This window comes from Bombus huntii, chromosome 2 (genome assembly GCF_024542735.1).
Source record: "Bombus huntii isolate Logan2020A chromosome 2, iyBomHunt1.1, whole genome shotgun sequence".
NCBI lineage: Eukaryota > Metazoa > Arthropoda > Insecta > Hymenoptera > Apidae > Bombus > Bombus huntii.
In genome coordinates, this window is record NC_066239.1 from 4,716,608 (window position 1) to 4,743,728 (window position 27,121).

At 39.1% G+C, this 27,121-nt stretch overlaps 1 protein-coding gene and 1 pseudogene across 3 annotated transcripts in view; both read left to right on the forward strand.

Moving 5' to 3' along the window:
• Window positions 1–770: 770 nt before the first annotated feature.
• On the forward strand, window positions 771–1,845 carry LOC126878195 (uncharacterized; annotated as a pseudogene).
• A 6,519-nt stretch (window positions 1,846–8,364) lies between these two features.
• Window positions 8,365–27,121, forward strand: part of LOC126878075 (putative transcription factor SOX-15) — a 70,073-nt gene continuing 51,316 nt past the window's right edge. The window contains exons 1-2 of one of the 3 annotated variants that reach the window (XM_050640501.1): window positions 8,365–9,460; window positions 17,454–17,920. In XM_050640501.1, the coding sequence (XP_050496458.1) occupies window positions 17,754–17,920 (167 nt within the window). In that variant the 5' untranslated portion in view covers window positions 8,365–9,460; window positions 17,454–17,753. The remainder of the gene's footprint in view (window positions 9,461–17,453; window positions 17,921–27,121) is intronic. The other 2 variants (XM_050640499.1, XM_050640500.1) reach the window with 2 other exon arrangements.

Genomic DNA, 27,121 nt, shown 5'->3' on the forward strand with positions numbered 1-27,121 from the left:
ACTATCGGAACCTCACTCACCATTGTCTTGGATAAGGCTTCTAAAAAAATTCGCACTGACGTCTTCATCGAAACCGCCTTGAACTTCGCTAGACTCGGATCTCTCAGTGTTTCATATTCTTACGTCAACCGAATGACAAATTTCTACGACGTTTCATCCTTTTAAGGTTTCGTTCTTCCAACGAAACTATAGAATTTCAAACTTTTGTATTTTAGTAACACTAAAGTAATTATTAATAATTGTGGGAAGATGTAAAAAAATACCTTCAAGTATAATATAAATTAAAGAGAATATAAAGGAAATAGGAAGCGATTTTTAACACTACATAGATTAATTGGCTGTCTAAGGAAGGAACTTTCTACTTTTCAATATAGGCAGTACGTAGCTATTAATCAGGATAGGTGAAGCATATTCGCAACGTGATACAACTATAATCGATAAAAGATTAAACCAAACACTAAAGTTTCGTTATAGGAAAAATCCACTTTCGAAATCGTTCCTAAATATCCAGGAATTTTATACAAATTTTATACGATTACCTAGTATCAGATTTTATCAACCACTTCTAATCCGTTTTCGTACTATTAGACGACTATTTCGAAGGTCAAACTTCATACGATTCTTAATTCTCAGAAAATACTAACTTCCAGCAAACTGCGACTTAAAACTTTGCGTACGTAAGTAAACAATCGGTACCAGGCGGCGAACGAGCGAATAGTAGGCAGAAGTCTCTAGACATTTTGTCGTGTGGCGGACGTAGCGATTAGAAAATGTCGTCTCGCGTCGGGAAGACGAGCGAGCGTGGCAAACGGCGGCCGTCCGTTCCTTGAAAGCAGAAGGTACATAGTTGCGGACGGTGCAATCGGCCGTGCCGGTGGCGTTTCTAACAAATTAACGGCCGATATCTCGTCGTTGCCCTGCTCCTACCTTCTGGCTCCACCTCCCGGGTGTACCGGCTGGTTCGGTGGAGCCGGTCGGATCCAGCCGGCGCGCGGAGAGAGATCATTTTTGCCACGTATTTGCAAACTGAATAATAAATACGCAGATATACGCGAAGAGGCCGCGTTCCGCCTTCACGCAGCTCGCGCTACGCGCGGATTGGTCGCACCGGCCGCCGAGGGGACGGCGATATTCATTCGCCGTCTCTCCGGCTCTCGTGGACCTACTTTGTACACGCACACGTGCACGATACCATGTTGCACGTGCACGCGAACGTTCACGCTTAAGAGGGGAGGCAGCGTGTGCGCGAGAATGCACGCCACTCGCTGTACCATATCCCTCTCTCGCCGGCTTGACGCTCCTCTCGCTACTCTCTCTCGCTGCCTCTCCCGCTCCCCCATCACCAATCTTTCTTTCTCTAACGAAACGAAACGAGCTTCCATCTTTTTTCCACGCGTTTTTCCCTCGGCCTCTCGCATCCCTCCCATCCTTTTAATCTGCTTCACCTTCTATACCCTATTTCATGCTCACCGTGTTCCCCTCTTTCTTTCTCTTTCTCCTCTTTTTCTTTCTTTTTTCATCCTTCCTTGCTCTTTGCAGTTTTACCAATGGATCCAGCAGTTCTATCGTAGAGATTTTCAACCTTTCCTCGCGCACCTTATATCCTTTGCCGTCTCCTCTTTCTCCACCTCTTCCTTCTCCACCTCCGCCGTCTCCTCCGCCGTCCTTGTTCGCGTTTCTCTGTCCGCCTCGCGCCGCACCGGCCGATCGCACACCCGCGCACACACGCCAGTGTACGCTTACGCACACCTCCAGAGATGCTTAGCCCGTGCATCACCGGCCGGATCGGCTCTCTTGTCCTTGCCGGTTGCGCCGCGTACACGCCGGCTACCGTGGCTTTCCTAAATCCCCTCGACATCACCCCGATTACGCAGAAGTGGAAACGCCGGCGAGTCACCCGGCCGGCCAACCAGCCACTCTTGAAATTGTTTGTGAGAGATACCCGTTGGTTGGACAGAGAGAAACGGGGAGACATCAATGCTGCTCGAGAAATAGAGGCGATAATGTTGAATGTAAATGTTACCACGCCGGCAGTCGAGCATTTGCTTTGAATCGAGTGAATGAAACTGCGTTCGGTATTGAAAGTTCAGGCTTTTGTTCGAAGAATGAGCTTTATGGAGGGATTCAGATATATGGATTGAATCTCTCTATTGATTAAAGAATCGTTTTATTTTGAATCGGTTTGAAACTCTGCTAGAGGACGCACTTAAGCGTTTCCATGTTTCTGGTAGTTTGATCCTTTACTACGAGACTGTGAATTTCTACGCATTTATGGGAAATTTAGAGTCACAAAAATATAGAAAATCCACGTGATATGAAAAAGTATCTAACATATCCAAAGTAAGCTAGAAGTCATAATATTTAGTGGGTGAGACAAGTCTATATATCGGTTCCATTTCTTTATTTGTATTTATAGAAATATCAATTTGCATAAATACCTGCAGTCTTCTTATAATATTCGAGGAGTTAGTTAGGAAATGATGTGTTTGTATATATCGTGTCCATGAAACAGTTTTACTTATGTTGTGTTTAACTTGAGAATATTCTAAGTTAATAAATTAGATTCGCGTATTTGTGGAAAATAATTGGTCGAACAAAGTGACTTTCTGGATTCTAAACTCGTAAATAGGAGACATAATTAGCTAGTAATGAATAGTTGAAATTAATGACGTAGAATTTACAGGCTTTCAGTGAGTCATCAATAATATCCTTTAATTACTCTCATCTGCATGATCAATTATACGAATCATACTGAACAATTTCCTCTTACCGCCGGTATCAACAAAATGAAATTATATTTCCATCCAATAGGAAAAACCAGATTCCTTAGTAACGATAAATACCTCTTAAGATTTTAAACCACGACTAGATGACATGTTTGTAATCTTTGGATGTCGATGGTGTTTTTAATAATCTGTTGTATTTTCTTCCGACGTATCATTCCACGACGTATCTTCAACGTGAACATTCCATTTCATTTCTTCAAGACAGTTCCTCCGCATTACGCAAGATTCTAATTCCTGTACACCGAACAATCGTCATTTTCACGAAGACTCATAGGCGATACATAGGCGAGTTTCATCCACGCGTTGATAATTTCGCCTTGAGGCATTATCGTCGGTACTTGGAGAGAATGAAGAAGAAACGGAATTGACTTGTCATTTCTCGTGTAATAAATCACTGGCTCGCGGTATGTTAATTTTCATCGATAAGAATTTTCTCCGCGCGGCCGACGTGAGTAATCGTTTTTTCCAGGATGCTCATTTTCGCGGGATCTGCGCTGGTAGCGGGCCTACTGTCGCTTCATTTTTATCACGGTCCGCCTGTGCTATATAAATATTTATATCCATAGACAGGCATTACCCGCTTCCTAACGCATTAACGAGCACAATGCACTTATACCGCGTGTTTCGTGGCCGCGTACAAGCAGGTGAACGAAGGCCGGCGGAGCGTGCTGTTTTTCTTGGTTCACTTTACGGTTCTTTGAATGTCGTTCTTCTTCCGTTTATTGTTGCGTTTCGTCCATACGCGATGACCCGCTTAGCGCGTGGCTTTTTTAATTACTCGACGGGACTCGCGATGCTACGCGCGGATATTACAAACGACAGAGCCGCGTAGATTCCCTTTCACTGGAGTTTACAGTCATCGAAAAGGGATTAAAGATGTTCTATTATTAGACGATCCTGGCTTTGGTTCGGCCATGTCTATTGTTACTCCATTGAATGGAGAATTTTATTCTCAGAGGAATTGGTAGAAAAGGAACTTGAAAAATTGTGCGAATAGTTGTTGGATAAAGAAATTGTTTAGATTTGTCAGATCGGGAGTGTAGTTTATCCTGACGTGGATTTGTTTGTTAGTATTAATATATACGCAATAAATTACATAGATACGTGTTTTCTTGGAATATGTTTTCTTGGTGCTGATGCTTTTTACAGATAAGACAATCAATTTTGATTTACCAGCACGCTACTTACGTTATAATCAAGACCGAGAATCTTGTAAATCAAGGTTTACGTTAATTTAGTCAATTCAAATATATATTCTATTTTACCTTTGTTTTCTTTCGCTTTTATCAGAAATCAGATACTATTCTTATAATCGTGGTTTATTATTGCATAGCGAACTTCCTCAAGAGCCTGTCTTGTTTTTAGACCTGGCTGAAATTAATATATGTTCTTCATTTATAACGTTTTAACGTCATTATAATATCTCGAAGGAAGATCTTCGTTTCGACACAGTCGAAGTATTATAAAGTAATACGAAGCAGAATTTTCCAATATTTTCAAGTCATCCAACATAATGCATCCTCTTCACACTTTCTTCATTTTATTTTGTTTCTAATTACGTAACTTTGTTTAACTTTTATCTCAATTTCTTTTCATAATATCCAAACTGTTTTCCCTGGCTTGAATAATTTTTAAAGACAATGATTGTATAGCTTTCCTAATTATTTTCCGTACGTCCGTGTTACAAATGTACTTTATCTTCAGAATACTATGAATTTATTCAGTCCAGACTGATCTCACGATATCCGTCCGGAATGAATTAAAAGGTCTTAAAGAAGCTGGCCTTGAGGTGAATACGGCGATACGGCATTATGGACGACGATTTTTCATTTCTGACAACATTATCGATCCAGCAGTTCCATCGTAAACGATACACATAGACAGGAACTGAATCGCGACGAACTCGTGTAGACAATCGTTCCGTGTCTCTGACTTTTCGGCTTAATGTAGAATCTTTTAAATATTCAGTTTATACGCTCGGTTTTACGTTCACTACTCCGTATCACGCTAGACGAGCACATACGTGCATTCATTCCATATGCATAAGAAAACAGTTACGCGGTTTCGGATCGACAATCTCGTCGAAGAGATTCTCTCTCGATGTTACCTTTGATATACCTACCTGGCTGATTATTTCTGATTCGTTTAGAATCGAATTAGATTCGAAACTAGACGAATTCCTCCTTATTTGCCTCATTATATCATGTACAATGGCTATATAAAATATTTCCTTATTTTTTATATAATTGTCCATTTATCAGATTCTGCATCTTATTTTCACAGTGTTACATTTGTGTAATCACATAAAAGTACCTCTAAGTGATACGAAATGTAACATACTTGGGCTTTATTAATTAGTACTTAAATGTTATTATAAATAAAATAGTATGCAAATAAATTCCGTGGCCTTGTAGGTACTTACTTGAAGCTTTATAAGTTTATTCAGTAGTACCTTGTTAAAAACTTCTGATGAAAAATGTGGGTTCTTTAGTTCTCAGATTTAAGAAAGAGTTAGAATAAAATCCGCCAAGCAGAAAATCTAGACAGATATTCCTTTTACTAAGAACTGGTTCGACGATCTACTCAACCTGCGATCACGTTAAAGGTTTAAACATTCGTCACTTGTACGGTGATTTAATTGACTTATAATTCGCCAATGCTGTCGTCGCGTTTCATGTTTCCCGATAATTAACGCGCTCGACCAGTCCGTCCTTACTTTCGTGGAATACGGTTCCCTGTAACGAAGCGTTCAGCGTTAACGAAGCGTTAAAGCGAGCCAGCTGCGTTGTGTTAACGTAACGAAGAAACGGGAGGAATACAAAGCGTGTAATTACTAGGTGATCGTCCCTAATAACGGAATAACGTGTACGATCGTTCGCTCGACTTACGACTCGATCTATTAATGGGTTGTCAAGTACTCCGAATCACTTCGCGTAGAATTCGATATCCTAAAACTCCCGAAAGTCTTGGAAACCTGAAAATCTTGTAACTCTTACAAGTCCTGTAAATCTCGGAGGTCTTGTTTGTTTTGATAATATTTCTCGGAAGCTTGGTGTGTAGCTTGGCGTGTAGTCAATATTTTACAAACGTATTGAATGCTTTAATTGAAACAGTATCGTCGATACACGATATTAAAGAGAATCTAAAAAGATATCGAAAATACATTTACACGAACAACTTCCAAGTCTTCCAAGAATTCCAAGGCTTTCCGGAGTTTTAGGTTATCGAAACCTACCAAATTTTGACAGTCTCGCAAAATATCGAATCGTTTCGATACTAAGATTCGAATGCTCAATGCCCATCCCTAACTCGATTCATCGAATAGTCGATTCCGCTAGGAAGATGGAAGTCAACGATTTGTTCATCGATCGAGGAAATCATAATTCTCGTTTCTCGTTGTCGCGTCGTTCGTCTTTCGTCGTTTGTCGTTCTTTTCTGTGATATTGGAGAGACGCTGGCAGCTCGTATATCCCCATCGTCCGTGCAGCGCCTATAATCTCTGCCGTGGCATGGGGAATTTTTTATTTCGCGCGCTTGTGATGACACCCACGTGGTCTCCTAGAGTCGCTCTTCGCACGATTCGCATAAAAGCCACCACCAATCTATATGGACGCAACCTTTCTCTTCTCGTGTGTGTTAATCAATCTGCTTCCTACGCTTTCAATTATGTAACACGGCATTACTCGGTGCTCGAGGAAATTCAAAAAGGACAATCTCGAGGCTGGGGCGTGCGCTCGAACCTCCTAACCTCTCCCTCGACCGAAGCTCCATGACTCTCGTTAACGTTCAGAACCTAATGGTTAAGTAACGCGGTCTCGTTGCTGGAAAATACCGTATTATTGGCGGATATTTCGATGATACGACAAGAATCGGCAGTGACTTCGATTGATTGGAATCGATTTTCGTGGTATTCTTTCTAACGACGATTCGGTCGAGGGAATTACCGAGAATGACGTCACGGTATTTGAGAACACCTGATGATTAATATCGCAATAATAGTCGTGTTAAGAAAGGCAAATAAAGAAGATGGGGATTTACTAATAGAACGTATAAATTTTTGACGACTCTGTGAGATCTGTGTGGTTATGCAATGCGTTGATCGAACGATCGAATGTGTGGATCAAATGTACTTTTGCACGATTGTGTGAATAGAAGAAGAAACGGATCGTGATTATTCGGATTATTAAATGGATGCGAAAAATTTTACTTTTAAATCATTGTCTGAGATTGGTGCCACTTCTTTTTACATGCAAAATGTGACGCATTTTGTTTGTTAGAAAGTTCGTTATAGCAACATGAAAGAAAGAAAGTGGTCAGACTATAAAATATGCTGCAATGTGTATCGAACAGATTTCGTCGATTTCGGCTCTATACATAGTAACTGGGAGCCTTTCCATTATATGCATTTTATCCTGTAAGTATGCAGATGAGTTTGAATTTTTTCCATTTTGACAATTGATATCTTTGTTCTGTATTTGATAAATTTACGATACGTTTAACAAGTATGAACATCATGTGAGATGAATCAATTTCAAAATTCGTTATTCATTCATTTTAGTGATTTGTAATTATTTGGAGCACCGTTTTAAATAATAAGTCGAAGCAAAAATTATAAAAATACGAGTAATATATTCTTTACTTTATATATTTTTTCAAACAGTCTACAAAACATTCTTACATTTGTTTTAAAAATGTTCATTTATGTTGTTGTCAAATTTCAAAATCCGTTCATATCCGATTTAATAAGTTAAAATTAATTTCATACTAACGTAAAGTAGTTCTACAAGTAACGATGGTTCTCTACCGGAAACTAGAGCTGAAAATATAAATATAATGTATATAAATAATATAAACAATAATTACATAAATAATTCAAACCAGCATTGATGACTATTTTTTTACAAAACAAATTCTAACAAGTCACGTGGAATATCGATGCATTTCGAGCTTTGATATACACAAACGTACCACGCTAACTATCTTCTTTTCAAACATTACATAAATTTAAAATCGTTATTTCCAGAACTCCAATATTTCTAACGAACCCCTAATTATTCAAGATGTACGCTCGAAAAACTTCAAAATTATCGGATAATCGTTAAATCGAACCCGAGGAATCGTAAGCGCCGTAGTCTGTGCGCGAAACCGCGCTTCCTCGGCAGTCGAGCGATGGCGCAGAGATGCCGCCTATGCACGGGCGTATCCACGAGGCCGCGTTCTCGCGAGGGGGAGACCGGACGGAGCGAAACAGCCTGCGAGAAGGCCGCGGCGAGAAGCGAGAGAACGGCGAATGTATCGACAAAGCCCGACCATAGAACCTAGACCGACGTGTCCTGAAGAAAAGAAAGAGAAAGAGCCTGGCGTAGTAAGAAGGGGCCGCGCGAGATGCGATAAAGAGCGCGGGGTATCCTTCGCGGTCGGTACGTCCGTGCACACGTATACCTGTGCGACGTCGGTGTAGATCAGGTCGCGAATCCACGGCGCGGTCGCGCCAGAAAACGTAGAAAGCCGGGGCGCCGCCACTGGGCTGAGTGTGGCCGCGGCGGTGGTTCTCGGCCCGGGCCGAGTCGAGTCGAGCGGAGTCGAGGGGAGTCGAGCGGAGTCGAGTCGAGTCGAGTCGAGTCGCAAGTCACCTCCGCTCACCTCACGGCGTGCTCGACTTCAGTCCGCGCTCGAGTCGTGCACCACGGAACACGCGAGAGTCAGCCGGGGCCGGCTGCCGCGACCGAGTTGGACGCACGCGCCCGAGCCATCGATAGAGATCAACGATAGACAGGACCGCACGTTTCGACCTGGATCACGTTGTCCGTAGATCGATCGTGAAATTAGAACGGTTAGGAAACTGCAATAGGAAACTTTAATTACATCGGGGTACGCGCTAGATAGATCCAAAGGGACAAAATAGACAAGTTTTTCGTCGAGTTTCGTCAGGATTCTCTATGGAGGTACTGGAGGCAGGAGTGGTGGCGTGAATCTCGTGACAACCGGCTAAATCGACGCACAACGCGCTCGAAATCACTAACGCCGTTGTATTATGTCACACTCCCACACGAGCGACGGCCGCCGCTGCCGGTGCGACGGTGAACCGAGCCAACGTCGTCGTCGTTTGACATTTCCACGAGCGTGGAGAGGTTAACGCGAACCCGGGTGTTCGTGGCACCGTTCATACCGCTATTTTGTGCACGCATCGAGCCAGTGTTATGCTACGTCGCGATCATATCGTCATCTTTGTCATCGTCGTCGTCGTCATTGTCGTCATCGTGATTATGGTCGACGGGTGACAAACCAGCCTCCAACTCGTGATACAGGAGCGTGCAATTCGATGAGAAGATTCTCGTATCGTCGGATCTCAGTGACTTCTCTGGTGACTTATTGCTTGCGAGTAGAAGAACGTCCTGGTGTTTCGTTTACGCTGCCGTGTACGTGAGTAAATACGTACGAGCGCGTGACACGCGTGGCTGTCGATCGTAAGTACTCACCGATCGCTTCGTGAAATCGTGAAAGAGATCGTCGATGTTGGACACGGTAGCCAGGGGATAAGACTTCGTTGGTGTTCCTTTCGAACCAACACAGTGGAGTTGTTCGAGACACCGGTGCGAAATTAGAAGATTCTAACGTAAATCGACGAGGTTAAACAACGTATATCATACAGGGAGCATCGAGGAAACTATAAGGTAACGCATCACGGAGGAATCGAAGTTTGGCGCGCATTTCAGCGACGGGAATTGAACCGACGCGAGAGGACACACGCGATGTATCGACGGTCGAAAGGATGATCGTTGATCGATGAAGGATTATGCCTATCTAAAGCTGGGTGATGGGAACGCGTGATTTCAGCTTTGCGTGCTATTAGGCAAGTTTATGTATTTAACGATAAAACGCACACCGGTGTGTGGTCTCTTTATTGGAAACATAAAGCTGGCGAGCAGCGCGATCTCGCCGGTACGAAATCGCAATTGGAATGACATTGTAATGAAATCACAACGAAATCGCAAAGAAATCGCGTCGTCCATCGGTTATCGCGTCGCACCGGGCCTAAATTTCGAGTTGAAGCCGCGACCCGGTCGTGACTCGGGGCTATGAAATCGGTAATGAGCTGTAAATCTTGGAGGCGAGTTGTGCACGTTAACGTGGCCGCGCGTGTGAGTCACAGACGGCGAGAGCAGCGGGACGATACCGTCGATACATAGGCCAGGATCCGAGTCGAGTATTCTTTTTCCTTACGGTAGGAAATCGAAGGAAAGGATAATAAGCGAGAAATACACTCTCTCTTAGCCGGCGGCCGGTTTCGTCGTTGCGCCGCGCGTGGGTGTACAAGAGGAAGAGAGACGAAGAGAGAGGGGCGGGAGGGAGAGGGAAGGAGGCAACGCGCGCGCTTCGAGTCGATTTTTCGAAAATCCACCGTGAAACCTTCGTTAACGGCGATCCAAGAGTCGATAACCGAGTTCGTGCGCCGATCGATCGGCCGATCGATACCCGACCGATTTCGATCAGGGCTTCGTGTGTCGAAAATCGAAACGCGAACGAGCTGTTTGGCAAGGTCTCTTTGCTCGTGTTTAGAAGGTTGTATCCGACTGCTCGTTGTTTCTTTTTTTTTTTTTTTTTTATTCCATCGCCTTCCTTTTACTCTGCTTTCGTCGACCGATTTTCGTTGCGTAAGCAAGAATCGATTCGAAGCAGCAGGTATTATGAAAATTTTGGTATCGTTTAGTCCCGTGGCTTGAGTTTCTACACACACGGCAAGCATTTCCAGACCAGTTAGATGAATTCGATCTTTCGTTCGCGTGGGTGTTGCTTATTAGAGTTAGGCGGTATACGGGTGTTTTATAACGTGTGAGTTCGATACGAGGGTGAAATTAAAGTAGATAATAACAAGGAAAGCGATTCGTTCGAAGGTTTATCACTTGTATTATAGTCGATCTTTGTTTCAAATTATCGCCACTTTTTCCGTTTCGATAATTGAGCCGAGAAAAGTAAATGTTGCTGCGGATAATGGCACTCGATTACTTGTCAATATGAACTGGAGGAATATTCGAAATTGTTGAACATATCGAAAGTTTCGTAAGAAGAAATATCTGAGAAACTATTTAAGTATCCTTTTAAAGAACAAATTTCATTAAGTACGATATCGATCTGTGATAAGAAATAATGATAGAAAGAATACCTGTAACTCGAGAATAAAGTTGGGGTTAAATCTTTACGCTATCCTTTTTACCTAGTTCCAAGTAGCACTAACCAATCCCTGAAATTACGTTTACACGTTATGAAACATCACGCGTAGAGTGTTCTACGATCTTCAGAAATATTATCGTGATCTACCAAGGCTAAAAGGTGTGCACACTCCCCGAGTTAGTTATTACTGCTTCATTTTCAGCTTCATGCTGAATCGCGCAATCTCCTCATGCCATCAAAACCTGGCTTTGTGTTTAAATTTTCCAGCGCCAATTTTCAATACATTTTCCATTTTATGCAAACATATTAAAATGTATAACTCTTCGTTGAAACGTTATGTTCTGACAATATAGTCATTGAAATTAAATTAATCAGATTATCAATTAATCATTAATCAATTTAATGAGAACAAATTTAAATTTATACATCAGCATCGAAATATCTCGAAAATATTCCATCCTAAAAGTCCAACAATCGCAATTATATAAAAATTCGAAAAGTTAAATTAATTAAAATATCGCTTGCCTTAATAATTATTTTGTCTTCCACAAAACTCGATCAACTCATCAGCTATTTTTAAAACACTTTTATCTTCGCGCCTAACAGATTTGTCGTCACTTTAAATAAAAAGATATGTCATATTAAAATCCTCTAACCATAAAGCGATATTAAAATTAGAAAATCAGCGAAAACGAGCGTATCACGTTTCTCTCATGTAATCTTCGACTGTATACCAATAAAAAATGTGTAACTCTTCCTCAAATCTATGCCTATGCAACACCCATTCTAAAATCATCTGCCCAAAATATGCAACGTCGTGTTTCCCATATATCTATCACGTGCAAAGCGTTAAATACCTCCATTAATGCTGTAATTTCACACTCGATACAACCTGAAATGATAATGAGCTACGATCTCCGTAAATCACAGTTCAACATTCACGTCATTAACCAACAATTGATAAACCACGATAGACAATAGACATTTTCTCGAAGGTGCATCGACTAATCTCCTACGTTCGTTGTCACGATGTAAAATAGACATGAACGATGGCCGCGTTCTTTCGAATTTTACCGGTGCATTATAAATCGAAGCTTGCGCCATCGAGACGTGTCCTCGTCATATGAAATCGAACGACCTCGTCGTCGTTTGACGTCGTAATAGTTTAACCGATAATACGGTGATTCGAGAGGCCAGGTCGGATTCGATAGTCTGATGGAGGAGTTAAACGCTTCTAACTAGCCGCATTGAGCGTGTCCGTCGCACGATTGAGACGTGCACGCTCAACAGCACGATAACGAGACCGTAAATCGTCCCCAATGAGTTGGAAAAACCTGCGATGTTCCACGTCCGTTTTCTCCGAATTTCGTTTTTCTTCGGCTAAAGTTTTGCAGAGTTTGAATTAAACTTCATTTATATAGGGTCATTAAAATGAATGATGTATAATGTTGGCTGTATGATGTATAGTGTTTGAGATACCATATAAATTCTGACGCTATTATGACATGGAGTGATTTCTGTTTTTAGCACGAACAATTTAGGAAATTTGAAGAATTCGTTTTCCAGGTGAAACAAGCCCGAAAATTTAGTTGATAAATAGTTATAATCGAAACTGATAATATTTGAGATAGTATATCATCGCTTGGTAAAGATATAGGTATTTTATATAGCAGTTTCGTAGAACTGGATTAGCTAGTTGAATGAGTTTATAGTTTGGTGAAATATGAGGTAGTTTTGGTTGTTTGTTGCTCGAGTGTCTACCACTTTGTCATTCAATATACTCCGAATGTTGAATATACAAATCACACGCTTACGTACGTTGGTCTGACAGATCTTTTTTCATCTAACACTAACTTTCTCATCCAGGTAAATATTTTTGGTTTATCCTTCCAAATTCAGAAATACGGTTACCTATCTTCCCCTCGTCTAAATAACGTCAGTTATCTAACCCTATTAAAAAATGTGACTGGAAAATTATAGTCGTCGTACAAAGCTTTATCACAATACGTATATATCAACTATTTTTATTCTTCTTTGCCCTTGAACAAAGTCTTTCAAACATATCCTCCATGTTTTAACTTCATTTTAGCAAACAAGAGGAATTTGCAACGTTTTTAGAGATTGTTCAACGTAAAATTGTAACGAAAAATACACATCGGTCAGACTATCTTCATATTTGGTTCAAACTGAAGATATTTTTTAATGTTAGAAAAACATACATAACTAGGATTAAAATACCTAAAGCAACGCAGCTAAAGCGTAGTTAAAATTTAGTTTCTTCGAAAAGAAAGAGCGTATCCCGTCTCTACGTTGCTATAATTTTCACCAAACAATCCTGCATAATATTCGCTCAGTCCAGACGAGACTGATATAAAATCAGAATCTAAAGTGTACGCGCATAAACGCGTGTGCCCCACCGTCCACATATTCGTACACACGTATGCGTGCGCGTTGCAAACGAACGAAGGTCTCAATCGTGGCAAGCCATAACGCAATAATAATCATAATGCCAGATCGATACGCGATATTCGTTGCATCGCACGGTGTATGTCATTACAAGGATGGAGGCACGAAAGCACACGGAATGCCGCGGAGTCGCGTAACGATGTCACGCTGAAAAATCCGCTTAAATTATCGGTTTCTTGGCAGGGAGAGCGGCTTGTCCCTTTTTCCTCGCGTGCCAACCTTTTTTTTCCCTCTCCCTCTTTCTCTTTCCTCGCCTCTTTCTCTCTTTCCCTCCTTCTTTTCATTCGACGTTTCTACGCGATTTTCATGGCGATATGCATCTCCTGTTGGCCGATCGCGGCGGTGACTCGCGAAGAAAGTAAATAATATGCAAGAGCCGCGTAATGAGCGTACAATTACCGCGCGAGATTGTTCGATATACGGCTTGTAAAATCTGGAAATTGTAAATCAACGTTCCCGAACCAGCAACTTTCTAACCGCGTTTCGCCTCGAGGAGCCCACGAGTTCACCCTCTCGTTTCGTGCACACGGTGGCCGACGTTTTTGGAAATTCCACGTTGATAATTGACGACCACCGATTCGATACAAAGCGGCACACGCGGTGCGTTTCCATCTCAGGATGAAAAGTCGGTTTTCGAAATGGAATGCGCGCGCGTTGCACGTGTGTCGTGGGGGCTTTAATGGCGCACGAAAGGTCTAAGTTCAAGCGTTGCTTCGATTGCCGAGTGAATTCCTGCGGATGACTCTCGAATTACGCTACGACACCGTCGCGTCGCGGAGAATAGGAGGATCGAAAAGTGATCGAGGCGCCGTGTTCTTCGCGCTTCGCGGTGGAAATTTCAATTTTCGTGCTAATGGAACGAGGCACGATTAACCTAGAAAGATCGTGATTTATAACGCGAACGATCGAGCGGCAAACCACGCTGCTGGAAAATTGATTTTATTCAAATTCATCGAATTCATCAACGTCCGTGAAGTTATCCATTTTCGAGATTTATTGGGGATACGTTATTAACGGTTCTTTATTCTATCCCTAAACGTCACCGTTTAATGATCTTCCATGGAAGAAGCGCGTGTACCTGGAAATATTCGACATGTCGTTAATTCCCGGTATCTGTAAAAACTCGGAAACCTTAAGCTCGCGTTTAGATGATACAGAGACGAGCTATGTGGCCATCTTCGGCTTCCCTTTCTAAAGTTTGCAGTGTGACGGGATAAGATCACAGGTTCGCGGGCAACGTGGGTATCTGGTTTCATAGTTTTTAGGTGCTAAATCGTATGCAGGCCCGCGACGGTTAATTGCATCTTAAGAAAAGAGAAACGCAACGTTTTACTGTCGACTCGTTCAGATAACTCGTTGGTAATTTATTGGCGATTGGCTACTTTACGATATATGTATATATATATATACTATATATATATATACTACTATATATATAGTATATATACATGTATATATGTGTATATGTACATATATACATATACCGTGGTCACCAGCGTGATTAACACCCAATCGCTTAAGCCACGAAGGAAACGGCGCTTGCCAGCCCAACCCAGTAGTCGACGATTAATTTCTGGAGGAAATTATAAGTTTAAAACGGTCCACGGTCTCTGTGTCGTGCCACTTGCAAGAGGTACCGAAAATTATTGGCAGCCTATTTCCTCGATAATTGGATCGTTCGTCAACCATGGACAATAAGGAAATAAATAATTATTCGAATACAGCGAGAAAGCGTATATTTCACGTGATCTGATCGCGTTTGTCATTGGCAGATTGATCATGAGGCCAGGAGTGGAAGGCTATCGAGCTAAGAACATTTAACGATTTTCTTACGATATACGTTATATTTTTGCTATATATATTTTTCTTACTGTTTATTAATAGGTAAAAGGTATTAAGCTTCTATAAATAAGACGATTGGCGATTTTACCTTTGAATTTCCTGGAGAAGAATTTTCGTTTGTATCGAAGAAATTTTAACTGTTTTGAAAGTTCAGTAGAATAAAAAGAATTAGACTGGGACATAAACGATCTTTTTTAACTGCAGACTACGAAAATATATTACGAAGATTTAAAAATAAAAACGATTTACGTTATAGAATCATTTAATAGAAATATGTAATATATGTATGTTACTCAATATTTTTAAGACCTATCTATACGCTTTTAACAGCGAGACAAATGAAACCAATCTTGCTAATGGAGTATACAATACGTTATACCAATACATTGTATCAATAATAAGTTTTACAAGTCGATAGCAATTCTTTAAAATATGAATTTATGAAAAGAATTTTGTACGCCACTACGTGTGTGTGTATAGCGAAAGAAAGCCACGGAAGAACGTGATCGCGTAAAATATCGCCACGAAGAAATTGGATCGATCGATGGGTCCCTCGAGGTCTTGTTATTCTCTTTCCTATATTAGATTAGGTGCAACTCGACGATACCTCTGATTTGATGGACCATAATATCGATAGCGATTATAGCTGTTCGCATGATTTGCCGCACAGTAGTGATTAACGCTCCGATCGTTGTTTCGCGGATAGAAGCCGATCGATATCGGAGCCTCCGATACCAATGATTATCTCGTATCGCGTTTTGAACCCGTCCATTAGCCGAACCTTATTACCGACTCATCGCCGTTGAAATTAACCAGACACTTTCATTAACCCGGTCTTTAAACCGTGATCAGTCCGAGTATTATGTAATGAACATCAGAATCTTTGTGCACGTATTCTATGGTTTCTATCGTTTACCTTCGTCAGCTTTTATCAACCTTTCGACTTTTTCCATTCGACTAATCAATCATCGTGGAATTCCTAACGCCGAAGTTTCGTCTGAATTAATCAAGTTACTTGAATTTGAGTCGCTGGAATTTGTAATTATTTGGAGTTACGTAATGCGACGTCGAGTTTATGTTTATAAAGCCTTAAATCAGATTAGTTGACTCGAAGTCGTTTCGGTTGATTTGATTTTAGCCGGATAATGGATATCTCGTTGAAAGAAATGGCGATTAGTGGAATGTCTGTAACAATGAGAGATATTGTAAGTGTATCAAGGAACGTTTGAAAAATCAGTAGCAAAAAGAATCAAACGAAGAATCGGATTGTAAAATATATCGCAGTTGTTTTGCTGTATCTAGGGCTTAGATAGAGAAAGACGTGATAATGATTTGAAATGTTGATGATTTGCGCAATACAATAAACGATTTGGTTGTGACAAAATCGACTTGATTTAGGGAACCAATATCAGAGCACGAAATTAGAAATAACATTACGTTGCTAGCAGCTATTGGCTCTTTCAAGTCGAAGATGATTAAAACATTCTTCATTTCGCTTGAAACTCGAAGAAATATTTCAAACCAACATGTTACTAAAGCGTTTCAGATTGCTTGAATTCATGCAACTTGACATCAAATGACGTGACTGATGAAAATGAGGCGAAATGACCAATTTGCGATTTTTCATAACAATTTTATAAATCCACAACGCTGCATCTTTGAAATTTTAAATGTTTCTTTAATAAAATCTCTGCCTTTTTGAGGCAATGAAATTTTAAAGTCTCATATTTGAATCGTCGACAATTCTAGTGTTAATCCCTCAAGCGTTATGTTTCATTATTGAGAAAATACTGCACAGTTGCATGATTTTTCGTCGCTAACATATACATTATACTATATCATAAGCAATACAATGCTTTGAAGACTGAATTTACTATTAGAAAAAGACGGATAACTTTGAAGAAGGTGGTTAGTGTGACGAGCTATTCCAAAACAATACAGTTCCATACGTCGATATATTCGACGTAAACATTTAGATACACGGCAACTTTCATAATCTTATTATATCCGCCGTTCACAATGTGATTGTGGTTTTCGTGTGTATATTTTATGTGACATAACTGTTTAAGAGGTTAAGAGGATATTTCAAATCAAACGAATGACACGTCAAAACAGGTTTTAAATTGCTTAAATTCAGTTAACTTGAATAATTTTAACTTAACTTAACGTACAATTTCGTTTTGTTAGCAGAATCCTGTACCAGAAGAAAGAGCGAGGAAGATCGTCGTTTTGGATTTTTCTTTGTCGTCGAAGATCGCGATTTGAGTGCAATGTTTAAAGTCTCGAGACGGGAAATGGACGATAATCACGCGAGTGCGTCTCGTTGCAACTTACGTTGTTCAGATTCGCTTGTAATCGACGAGACGGGGAAGTGAATCGAGTACATATACGGTATTCAAGTAAGAAACGGAGGACCAAAAAGAGGACAGTGTCATAACGCGTGTGAAATGGATGGTACGCCAAAGAAAATCGAAGCAGTGTTAATATATGGATGCCCATGGGTGGAATTTGGCCGAAATGTGCCAGCGCTACCATCACGCTGTACCAGCAGCCCAAAATTCTTCGCCAGCTAGGGATCCCTCAGCTGCCATCGTGCAAGGCTTGTCAACGGCTACGCACATTGAGCAGGCCAGCCCTTCTTATTCCCATTACACGTAAGTATTTTCTGCTTTTTAACTGCATTTTTCCGTTAGTAGCGAAATAAGTAGTAATAAGAAGCAAATAGTAACATACTGCCGGCTACATAAGTATGAGGACATCTACTCGTTAGATTTATTAGAAAAATTTAGCGAATATTAAGTATGTATAATTTTATCAGTGTTTTACGTCGCAAAATACGTACGTATATAACCGTTCATACGCATACCAGTTCATTTTCGATCAGTAATTTTAGGTAACTTTTCGTTTCTTGCATATTTAATTAAATGGTTAAATTTTATTTTAAAAAGTTTGTTTCGAACAAATTAAGGTAACACGTAGCGATAAAAACTATCGAGTAATATTCTAGGAACTTGGAAGAATTTTTATGTTGAATGATTTTTAATATTTAAAATTTTTCATAATTTTCTAAGACACAAAAACTGAAAAAAATGACGTCAGTAAGAATAAGATTGCTTAGGGGGAGGGATAATAATACACGCGAAGGCAGATTTAAAAGTTCCCTAAATGACAATTTCAATAAGAAATAAAGCAACTTCTTATAAAATTTATAGGCGTTGATACGGATTATCCTCGTTATTGTTTAATTCTGTCGCATCCGTGAACGAGATAACTTACGTATTTTTCTTCGATCTCTACAACTGAATGTCGTTTCATGTAGAAGAAGAATCGCGATCTGTCTCTAAAATCTACGGACAAAATAAATCATGTCTTTTTTCATTAACCATTCATAGATTAGTAAAGAGTTTAGAGTAATCTAAATGAAAAGAAGCTAAACAACGACTAAATTGAACGTTACTAGAATACGCGACATTGGAATTTGTATTATATTTCCGCCTTCTATAAAACCGTACAAGTCATAAATTCGTAAAACACGAAAAATGATCGATCCGTCGCATACGAAATGATTAAATCCACGAAATTTCACGAATGAATACCACCCGTAAAACACTATTTCGTACACCATCGAATCCCAAGAAGATGCTTGAAAACGAAGGAAAGAAGGGAAGAAAAAGACGAAAGTAAGCAATCAAAGACTGTAACTATAAAACGGGAAAAATCAATCAATCAACGGGAGGAGCGTAATTTTTCGCCCCTTTCATTGATCCGAAATTACAACGTGGTGGTGGATAGAGGGATTCGCGAAAAATGGCGGCGTTTCGGCGTTTTCGCACGTGCCTCGACCACGTAGTCATCTTATCGCAGCCACGGGACGTTCTCAATTGTATTATATATATTAATAACGATACAGCGAATTAGGGATAAGTATACGATTCCGCGGTCAGGCCTCGGTAATCCTGTTATTAGCGCGGCGATTAGGGGAAGATGATCCTCAGGCAAATTGCAGGGGCGTATACCGCGGTGTTTGGTTAACGTAATCGCCAATCACTATCGTTGATCCTCTGTTGCGAGAGACAGAGAAAACAGAGGAGAAAGACCGGTGGAGAGGAAGGGAGAGACAAGGTAAAGGATCGACGAGAGGAACAGGGTCGATGCGTCGGTGGGTACGAACCCCCTCGGGACCCCACGGCATTTCCCTTCTTCGAGAATTTTCTCGTTTACATGGAACCTCGAAGCGAGCCAACTCGAGATCTCGTTCGTGTCCCGCAGACATTCGTGCCGTGAGTCGATTAAATTGCAGTTTACGCTCGGATTCAATATTTCACTGTTATTACGTGGAATTGGCGTAACCAAACGGCAGAAAAGTCTCTTCTTTAAACAGTCCGAGATTATTAGGTTGACCATGTCCGAGGAATTTTCTATTCCGTTCGGCCGTGATACGACGGGCAATTTATGCGCACAGACTAGAATGTTGGTATTTCTCTATCCTCTGGTATTTTATCGGTTGACGTATCGGCGCGATTTTTGCTTTCTCTGTTAACAAATTACTTCTTCCTTTGAGATTTCTTGCTTTCACGATACCACATCACGCAGTTATCAAAGCTGAGGCTTTGAGCGTAAACGTTCTTTTGCGAAAAGCATCCTAATATTTCGCAATGTTGCAGCCATTGATATCAGAGTATCATTCGGCTCCCGACGAGTTCTTATTCGTTTCAACAGAATATTTCAAGCTTATACTTGTGATAGCTTTTTGATAAGAAGCTATGCTCTCTTTCTTGTTATTAGTTCGTTGAGATCATTGGATTAACCGTGTCTATGGAATTTTTTATTTGGTCCTCTCCATGATACGACAAATAATTTATCGAGCCTAGAATGTTGCTATTTCTGTACTGTAATACTTGTAATGTTGGTGTTTTGTTTTGGTTTCTCTGTTGACAAATTAGGTCTTTCACGACCTGATACCACATATATACGTATACAAGTTGAGGTTTGTATGAATGTAAGTATTGTTTTGAAAAAAGATATTTTAGAGTTATTGATATTACCGTGTCGCGTACGATCAATATTTGTTTTGCTTTTCTTGCAAGTTGGTATATGCTATGATTGTCGAGGAAAGTATATAAAGATACAAAAACGTGCAGAATATTCGTGCTATGTGTATACCACTTCTTAATTCAAAAATGTTCTATCTTATTGAGTACTAAGACTGTCAAAAGAAGATTCAAATAATTACAGCTCTAGGACTTTTAGACATCACGCACAGTGGCTGACAAACTTGTAGAAACTTTTTGTGAATATATTATGTGTGCTCAGCAAAACATTTTGAAATTTCATTACTTCCATTACCACATTATCCACTGTTTTATGCTCATTATTACCTTATGATAATATTGGTAAAATTTGATATGCATAAGAAACTATAAGATATTTAGTGCAAATATATTTTTCCCAGAGATCACAAACATATTTAATCAGACAACTATAATGTATCTTCAGGTTGAGTTCAAATCTTAAAGTAAACATCTTGTAACTTCCATATACTTCAGATTGATTACATACAATGCATATACGTACAATGTCCTTGTATAAATAACTTGAAGACATATACTAAAAGGAAAAAAGGCTTAAATATACCTCTTACCTACAAAAGAACCTAGTCCGATTAGCATTATCAGGTAGAATTGGATAGACGGTAAACGTCAAGAGTATTACATATTTCATTAACAACAATTTAAATTGCAAACTGTGCAGTAGACGCGAAATGGAGACATTGGAACATATTCTAATCAAGTGTGCTCAATATAGATCTTAATGTGGACTAGTATTATCCTTAAAAAATATGGAGATTCTAAGTATTTATCTCGCTCCAAGAGAAAAGCTAATAGAAGATACATGCGTAAAATTATGCATGAGATTAAGATCCCTCTACTTAGGAGAATGAATAGGAAAACAAGTCAGACGCTATAATAGAAACAAGGTAAAGAAAATTAATCTGCCGAGCAGTAACAAACCACAATCTTTACGAAACAGTTGATCTATTGCATAAAACTAAAACACGATTTGTATTATCGTACACGCGTACACTTATATGTGTATATACAGGGTGGTTGATAACTGGTGGTACACGCGGAAAGGGGGTGATTCTATGCGAAAAAAGAAGTCAAAAATATAGAATAAAATTTTTTTTTTTTTAATTTTTCCATCGAGACAACGATCTACAGTGAGATCCGTTATAACGTACCGCACGTGTACCGAGCGAAAATTCAAAGTCGATTTTCTCGAAAACAAAGCCTCAAACGAAAAATTTTTATTCTATATTTTCGACTTCTTTTTTCGCGTAGAATCATCCCCTTTCTGCTTGTACCACCAGTTACCGACCACCCTGTATATATATATATATATATATATATATATATATATATATATATATATATATATATATATTTTGTTGCGCGTAAGTCTCATACAATAAATAAATATTATTACATACCACTGTCACTACTACTACTACTGCTTCAGATTGGTTTTAAATTTCGCCAATATGACAATGCTAAAGGTGTCCTTTTACACGGTATTAAAGAAATTTCAGAATGTTGTATATAGTAAATGTTGAAATATTTTTGTGAATCGCTTGCTTTTAGCGAAACGAACAAACGCGTGTCAGTGGAAGAAAGTAGCCGGTGGAACGGAAGAAAAACGAAAATAAAACGGTTCCGAGATCGACTTCTCAACTGTTGTCATTTCCTGGCGACGAAAATCATCTTCATTAAAATTGTTCCGGTCGGTTCCATCCGTTGCTCGCGCGGCCGTCGCATGGATCGCGAACCATGTCACGATATTCAGTCACATGTCCCGGCGAGTAACTCTCGTAGCCTAGATTCAAAGTGTCAAGGAGTGATGTATATTTTCAACGTGTCGTCTCTTCCACACTCGACGCGTCTCAGCGAACATCCACCGCCTTTTTCTTCGAAATGTCGTTCGTATGGCGCTTACGCGATCAGTGACAAGCCAATTGGCTCGATACACACACACATACATCAGTTGGAAGGTTTTCTTCGTTTCGCTATCTATATATTTTCATTTGCAATCACGCGATATTTTAGATCAATTGCGATCACGAGTTTGTGTCACGAGTTTGACAGTAGAATCGTTTCGATTTTCTCCTTTAACGATCAAACTTTTAATGACAAATGAAATGTGGTGAGTTGAGCCGTTTAAGAAAATGCTTCCTTTTACATTCGTTTGATCTCGTTCATCGTTGAAAGTCATAAACGATAAAACAGGTGAAACATAATAATGTGGAAACGTGCACGAAATACGAAGTTTGATTATGTTATAATACTTTTTCCATGCAACGTAATTTTTTATGCAATGCACTTGTTGCAACGACATGTTCTACGCGAACATCGTAAGGATTATTATTTATAGGATCGAAGCGTCGATGATATATTGTTTACGCTAATGGAATCTCCAAACAAGCAATTACAGATAGAATAGAAGAAAATTACATAATATTCTCGAGTTTATATATATACTCGTATGTAAAATTATAATACTTAGGATCACAGATCGAGGAAATTGAACACTCTGACTAACTGCAACTTCCTTAATTAACTATCTAGTTATTATCATTTTTATTACTTTACGTAAGAGACATATTTTTCCTCCAAGCATTACACATCAACGTAATTGTACAAGAAACAAATTTATAAAATAAACGAATCCAGTGCTCAAAACGTTTTCCCCGATACATATTTCTTGTTCCTCTCGAATTTCTGTTAAATTTTATATAATTTCATAATGACACGCACAATTTCCTATCTCCAATAAATTCCTGACAACCGTTTAATGCTCGAAATCTATGAAATTGCTGTCAAACTTCTGTTAAATTCTACCTGCATTCAATTTCCTCTTTTCAATAAATTCAAGTTTTTCCCGTTGCCTGTTCGAAATTTCTTTGCAAACTGCTTAAAGATGAAAATCGACGAGCAACTTCTCGACAGCTGGCGGTGGAAAAAACGGCAAGATTTCCATCGATCCCCGAAGGTCGACAACCTATCGTCGAAGCAACGAGGCCGATTCGCAAACATCAATTATATCGACGAAACGTCAATAATTCCATGAACGATAAACTACGCGATGCGTGCCGCTTTTTCTCGGTATCAATGTCGTGTCGGGATTCACGAAGCTTCTCGGTGCGTCGCGATCGAACAATACCTGGACTTCCCCCGAATTTCAAACGGGCAACAACAGCTTTCGATCGATCGGCAAACGAAGGTAAAATAATAAGCGAGAGAGCCGGCCGCGATGACACGACGCGACTCGCGGACTATCCGTCTGCGTCAGATTGCGTCCGTAATTTTTGCGATCACGATGACTCAGATCGGTGACTTGACAACTGGTCGGTTACTACGTATTAATTACGGATAAAAATCAATTACGGTAATTTCGAGGGAATCGCCTCCTTTCAGCGGCGAGCCGCGTTCCTTGAGCGACGTTTCCGTGAATCGCAATTCCACCTCAGGTTCTCTCTGTCCTTTCGTTCCCATTACGTGTTTTAATTGCAGAGATGTATCATTTTTCTTTGGTTCTGGAGATCCATTCGGAAAGATTTTACTTTGTGTATCTTGGTACAGTGATTGACGAATAAAGCTTGAAAGATTATTTTATCGTAATTTTATAGTAATTTTAGAGAACTGAATTATATCTTTTTCTAGAGCGACGAATAGAAGTAATGTATATGCTAAGTTAGATGGTTGTTATTAATATGGCGAAAAGTACGAGGTACTTGAGAAGTAATACAAGTAATACGTTTTTAAATAACTATGCAAACGCGTTTTAAAAAGATCTCTTTATTTCTTTATTTATAACTTCGGTTATTTTTCAATACCATCAACATTCCTACTTAAACGCTTATCGTAACCTTACACAAGTTTTCGTACGTATCTATCCTTGTCACACACTTCCGCCGCGAGTCCACATATCGTTTCACGTCGTTCTTCAAATCATCGTTTCTTGCGTTATCCGTTCGAAAACTCTTTAAATTTTGTAAGAAAATGGAAATCAGGCTCGTTTCATGAATTTATCATTTTTTCATTGCCCGTATTTAATTGCTGCACCCATCATCTTACAAATCCATAGCTTCATTACTGGAAAACTGCTATAAGTCGAAGGTAAATTCTTCTTGGAACAATGATTTCAGCATTCAAGAAGCGTAAAAGTACGGGAGATCGCACTTCGTCATCGCCGAGGTTTTCACTTCGTATAGTTGTTTTGAACGCATGGACAATTAATTATTAACGTGGCAAGATTAATTATTAAAGTACAAAATTTTGTATGATTTATGTCAACGTATGAATTAAGCTAAGTGACCTTCTTTCAAACACATCCTATCGATTTATATCCTTCTATTCTATACATGATCGGATATTACTTTGTGAACGAGTCTCGTATCTAGTACACGGTTACTAACACTCATATGCAAATTTATACTTTCTTCCAACCACAACTGTAACTGCCTGTGTATGTGTGTGTGAATATTTCATTTGATAAACTGCTTGTTGAAGTAATTTATACGTGTAGTAGATCAGCTTGAAGGAAGTTAAGTGGTTCTTGGAAATGACACAAGGAGGGAATAGTTTAGTATATTTTATTTTTCGTCAAATATTTTAATCGATGTTAAAGGAACGTGTCAATACAATAGGTATTAGTAGGCAGAAGATGGACAAATAAATTATTTGTACCTGTTCGTGTTTCCTAACGAGGTCCTGTTTCCTAACAGTTCTAACTTTGAGATGATATATTTGGTTAATTAAGATAAATTAAGATAACATTTTAAACATATTGTAATATTTCTATATATGAAAGTTAAAACAAACATAACAAGATACATGTCAATACGTTCTATATCTTCTGTATATTTCATTCTTATGTTACATAATTTCTCACATCTTTATACGTTTAATGTAAATGTACTTATCTAACGTAAAACAATTTGAAGCCCTTTTTCTCGTTTGAGATTAGGTTCACCTTCCATTTCCTCGAGACAGATCATCATTTAATTGCAATAATATAGGCAATAATGCAAATTTGAACGAATTTTAAAAATGTAATGGTTCGTTGTAAAAGGACTATTAAAATTATTAAATGTCTAAATGTGAAAGTTATCTTTGGACTGTGTACTGTCTTAATTCCATCAGCTCCAAAAAAGCTGGAAATTTAAAACGAAGTAATTCTTGCACAAGAAATGAACATTTAGGAGCAAACTGTATTATATACGCTGTATACATGTAAATATGATGTATTTAAAGGTAACAAGGAATGACGAGACTGCAAGAAGTCTGCTCGTACGTGAAAGGTTAATTTATTTCAAACTTGCAACATTTATAGATAGTATGTAGAAGGTGGCTAACAAACCATGCAAAATTTCAGTCTGGCAGCTCGAACTTTAGCCCATAACAGAATTTCGCGTTTGCTGTACCGTAGCAAGAAATATGTAATAACTTCGACACATGGTAATTTCAAGGTGTAAAATTATTCGCCTATTAGCTTAATCGATAATGTTTGACATTAAACGCTTATTATTCAATTTTATGTTATTTTCGTTATCCGAGCATGTCGAAAACAGTATCGTGACGTGTCTGCACTTGTTTCGTGCGAGGTATATTAAGCACTTTACGCAACGAGATGATCTAAAACAGAAAAAGTCTATCAAAGGGTATAAAAATATAGACAAACTGTACAAAGAATTATGAAAAACACGCAAGTGAAAAATATAAAGGAAAACGTTATTTAAATTCGAAACGTTCGCTTATAACGATAAAAATCAAATTTTGGCACTTTGTCAGGAATCTAGCTTCAAAAATCGGCTTCTGGAAATTTCATGAAGTCGCGTTTAAACTTCAAACTCGCAGTCATAAGGAAAAGAACTATATTTTAAGATCATCAAAATTTTGAAAATCGATTCTTCAAATTAAACTTCAGAATCAATTTAAACGTCAGTTTTTAAAAACAACAGGATAACATGTTAATCGAATTTAAAAATATCAGTAGAAACGATAATTTCAAAGTGAAAAGACAAAACTTCGCACAACGAATTTTAATAATCGCTTCGATATTAAACGTATTTCGAGGTCATTCGGTGCGCGAAGAATCGCGGTGCGTTAAACAGAACTGAAACTTAGCGTGTTACGCGAACGATGCGAGGTTAATCGTATTGTTACAAATATATATATTACTTGTGCGTGTATACAATAATTATGGCACAGGAGCCGCGGGGCCGCAAATGAGCGATTTGTATTAGCTGGCGTGACGCGTTCGTGTGTACGGGTTTCGAGGGAATTTTAAAAGGCTGACGTTATCAGACAATGACAGTGATTTATTAAGGAATGAAAATTCACTTGTGGCCAAGGAAAATTGCCTTTGTCGAAAACAATGGAGGTGAGAGTTAACGAATTGAGGTGTTCGAAGTTCTCGGTCGGAAGCCGGATATTATTCCTCGCGAGACTGTCTTCTCTTTGACAAAATACGCACACGGACGAATCATGTTCCTGCATAATTTCCTTTTGTTATAATTATTTAATTTCTTTCTTTTATGTCAGTGAGAAACGAAAGCATTGACAGCTGAATAGAATATCTCCTTGTACATTGATATAGCCTACACTTACGCTTTAATTAAATATTAATTAATATTTTGTACAGTATTACGATATTAACATCGATGTAGGTTAAATTGAAAAGGATCTTCAATTTGCTGAAATCGTAGATCGAATAAATATTGCAAGTTCGATTTGATTACACCTACATTTTTTTAACAAATAAGGTCATTTACAAAAACTTCTGACATGAAAATTGAA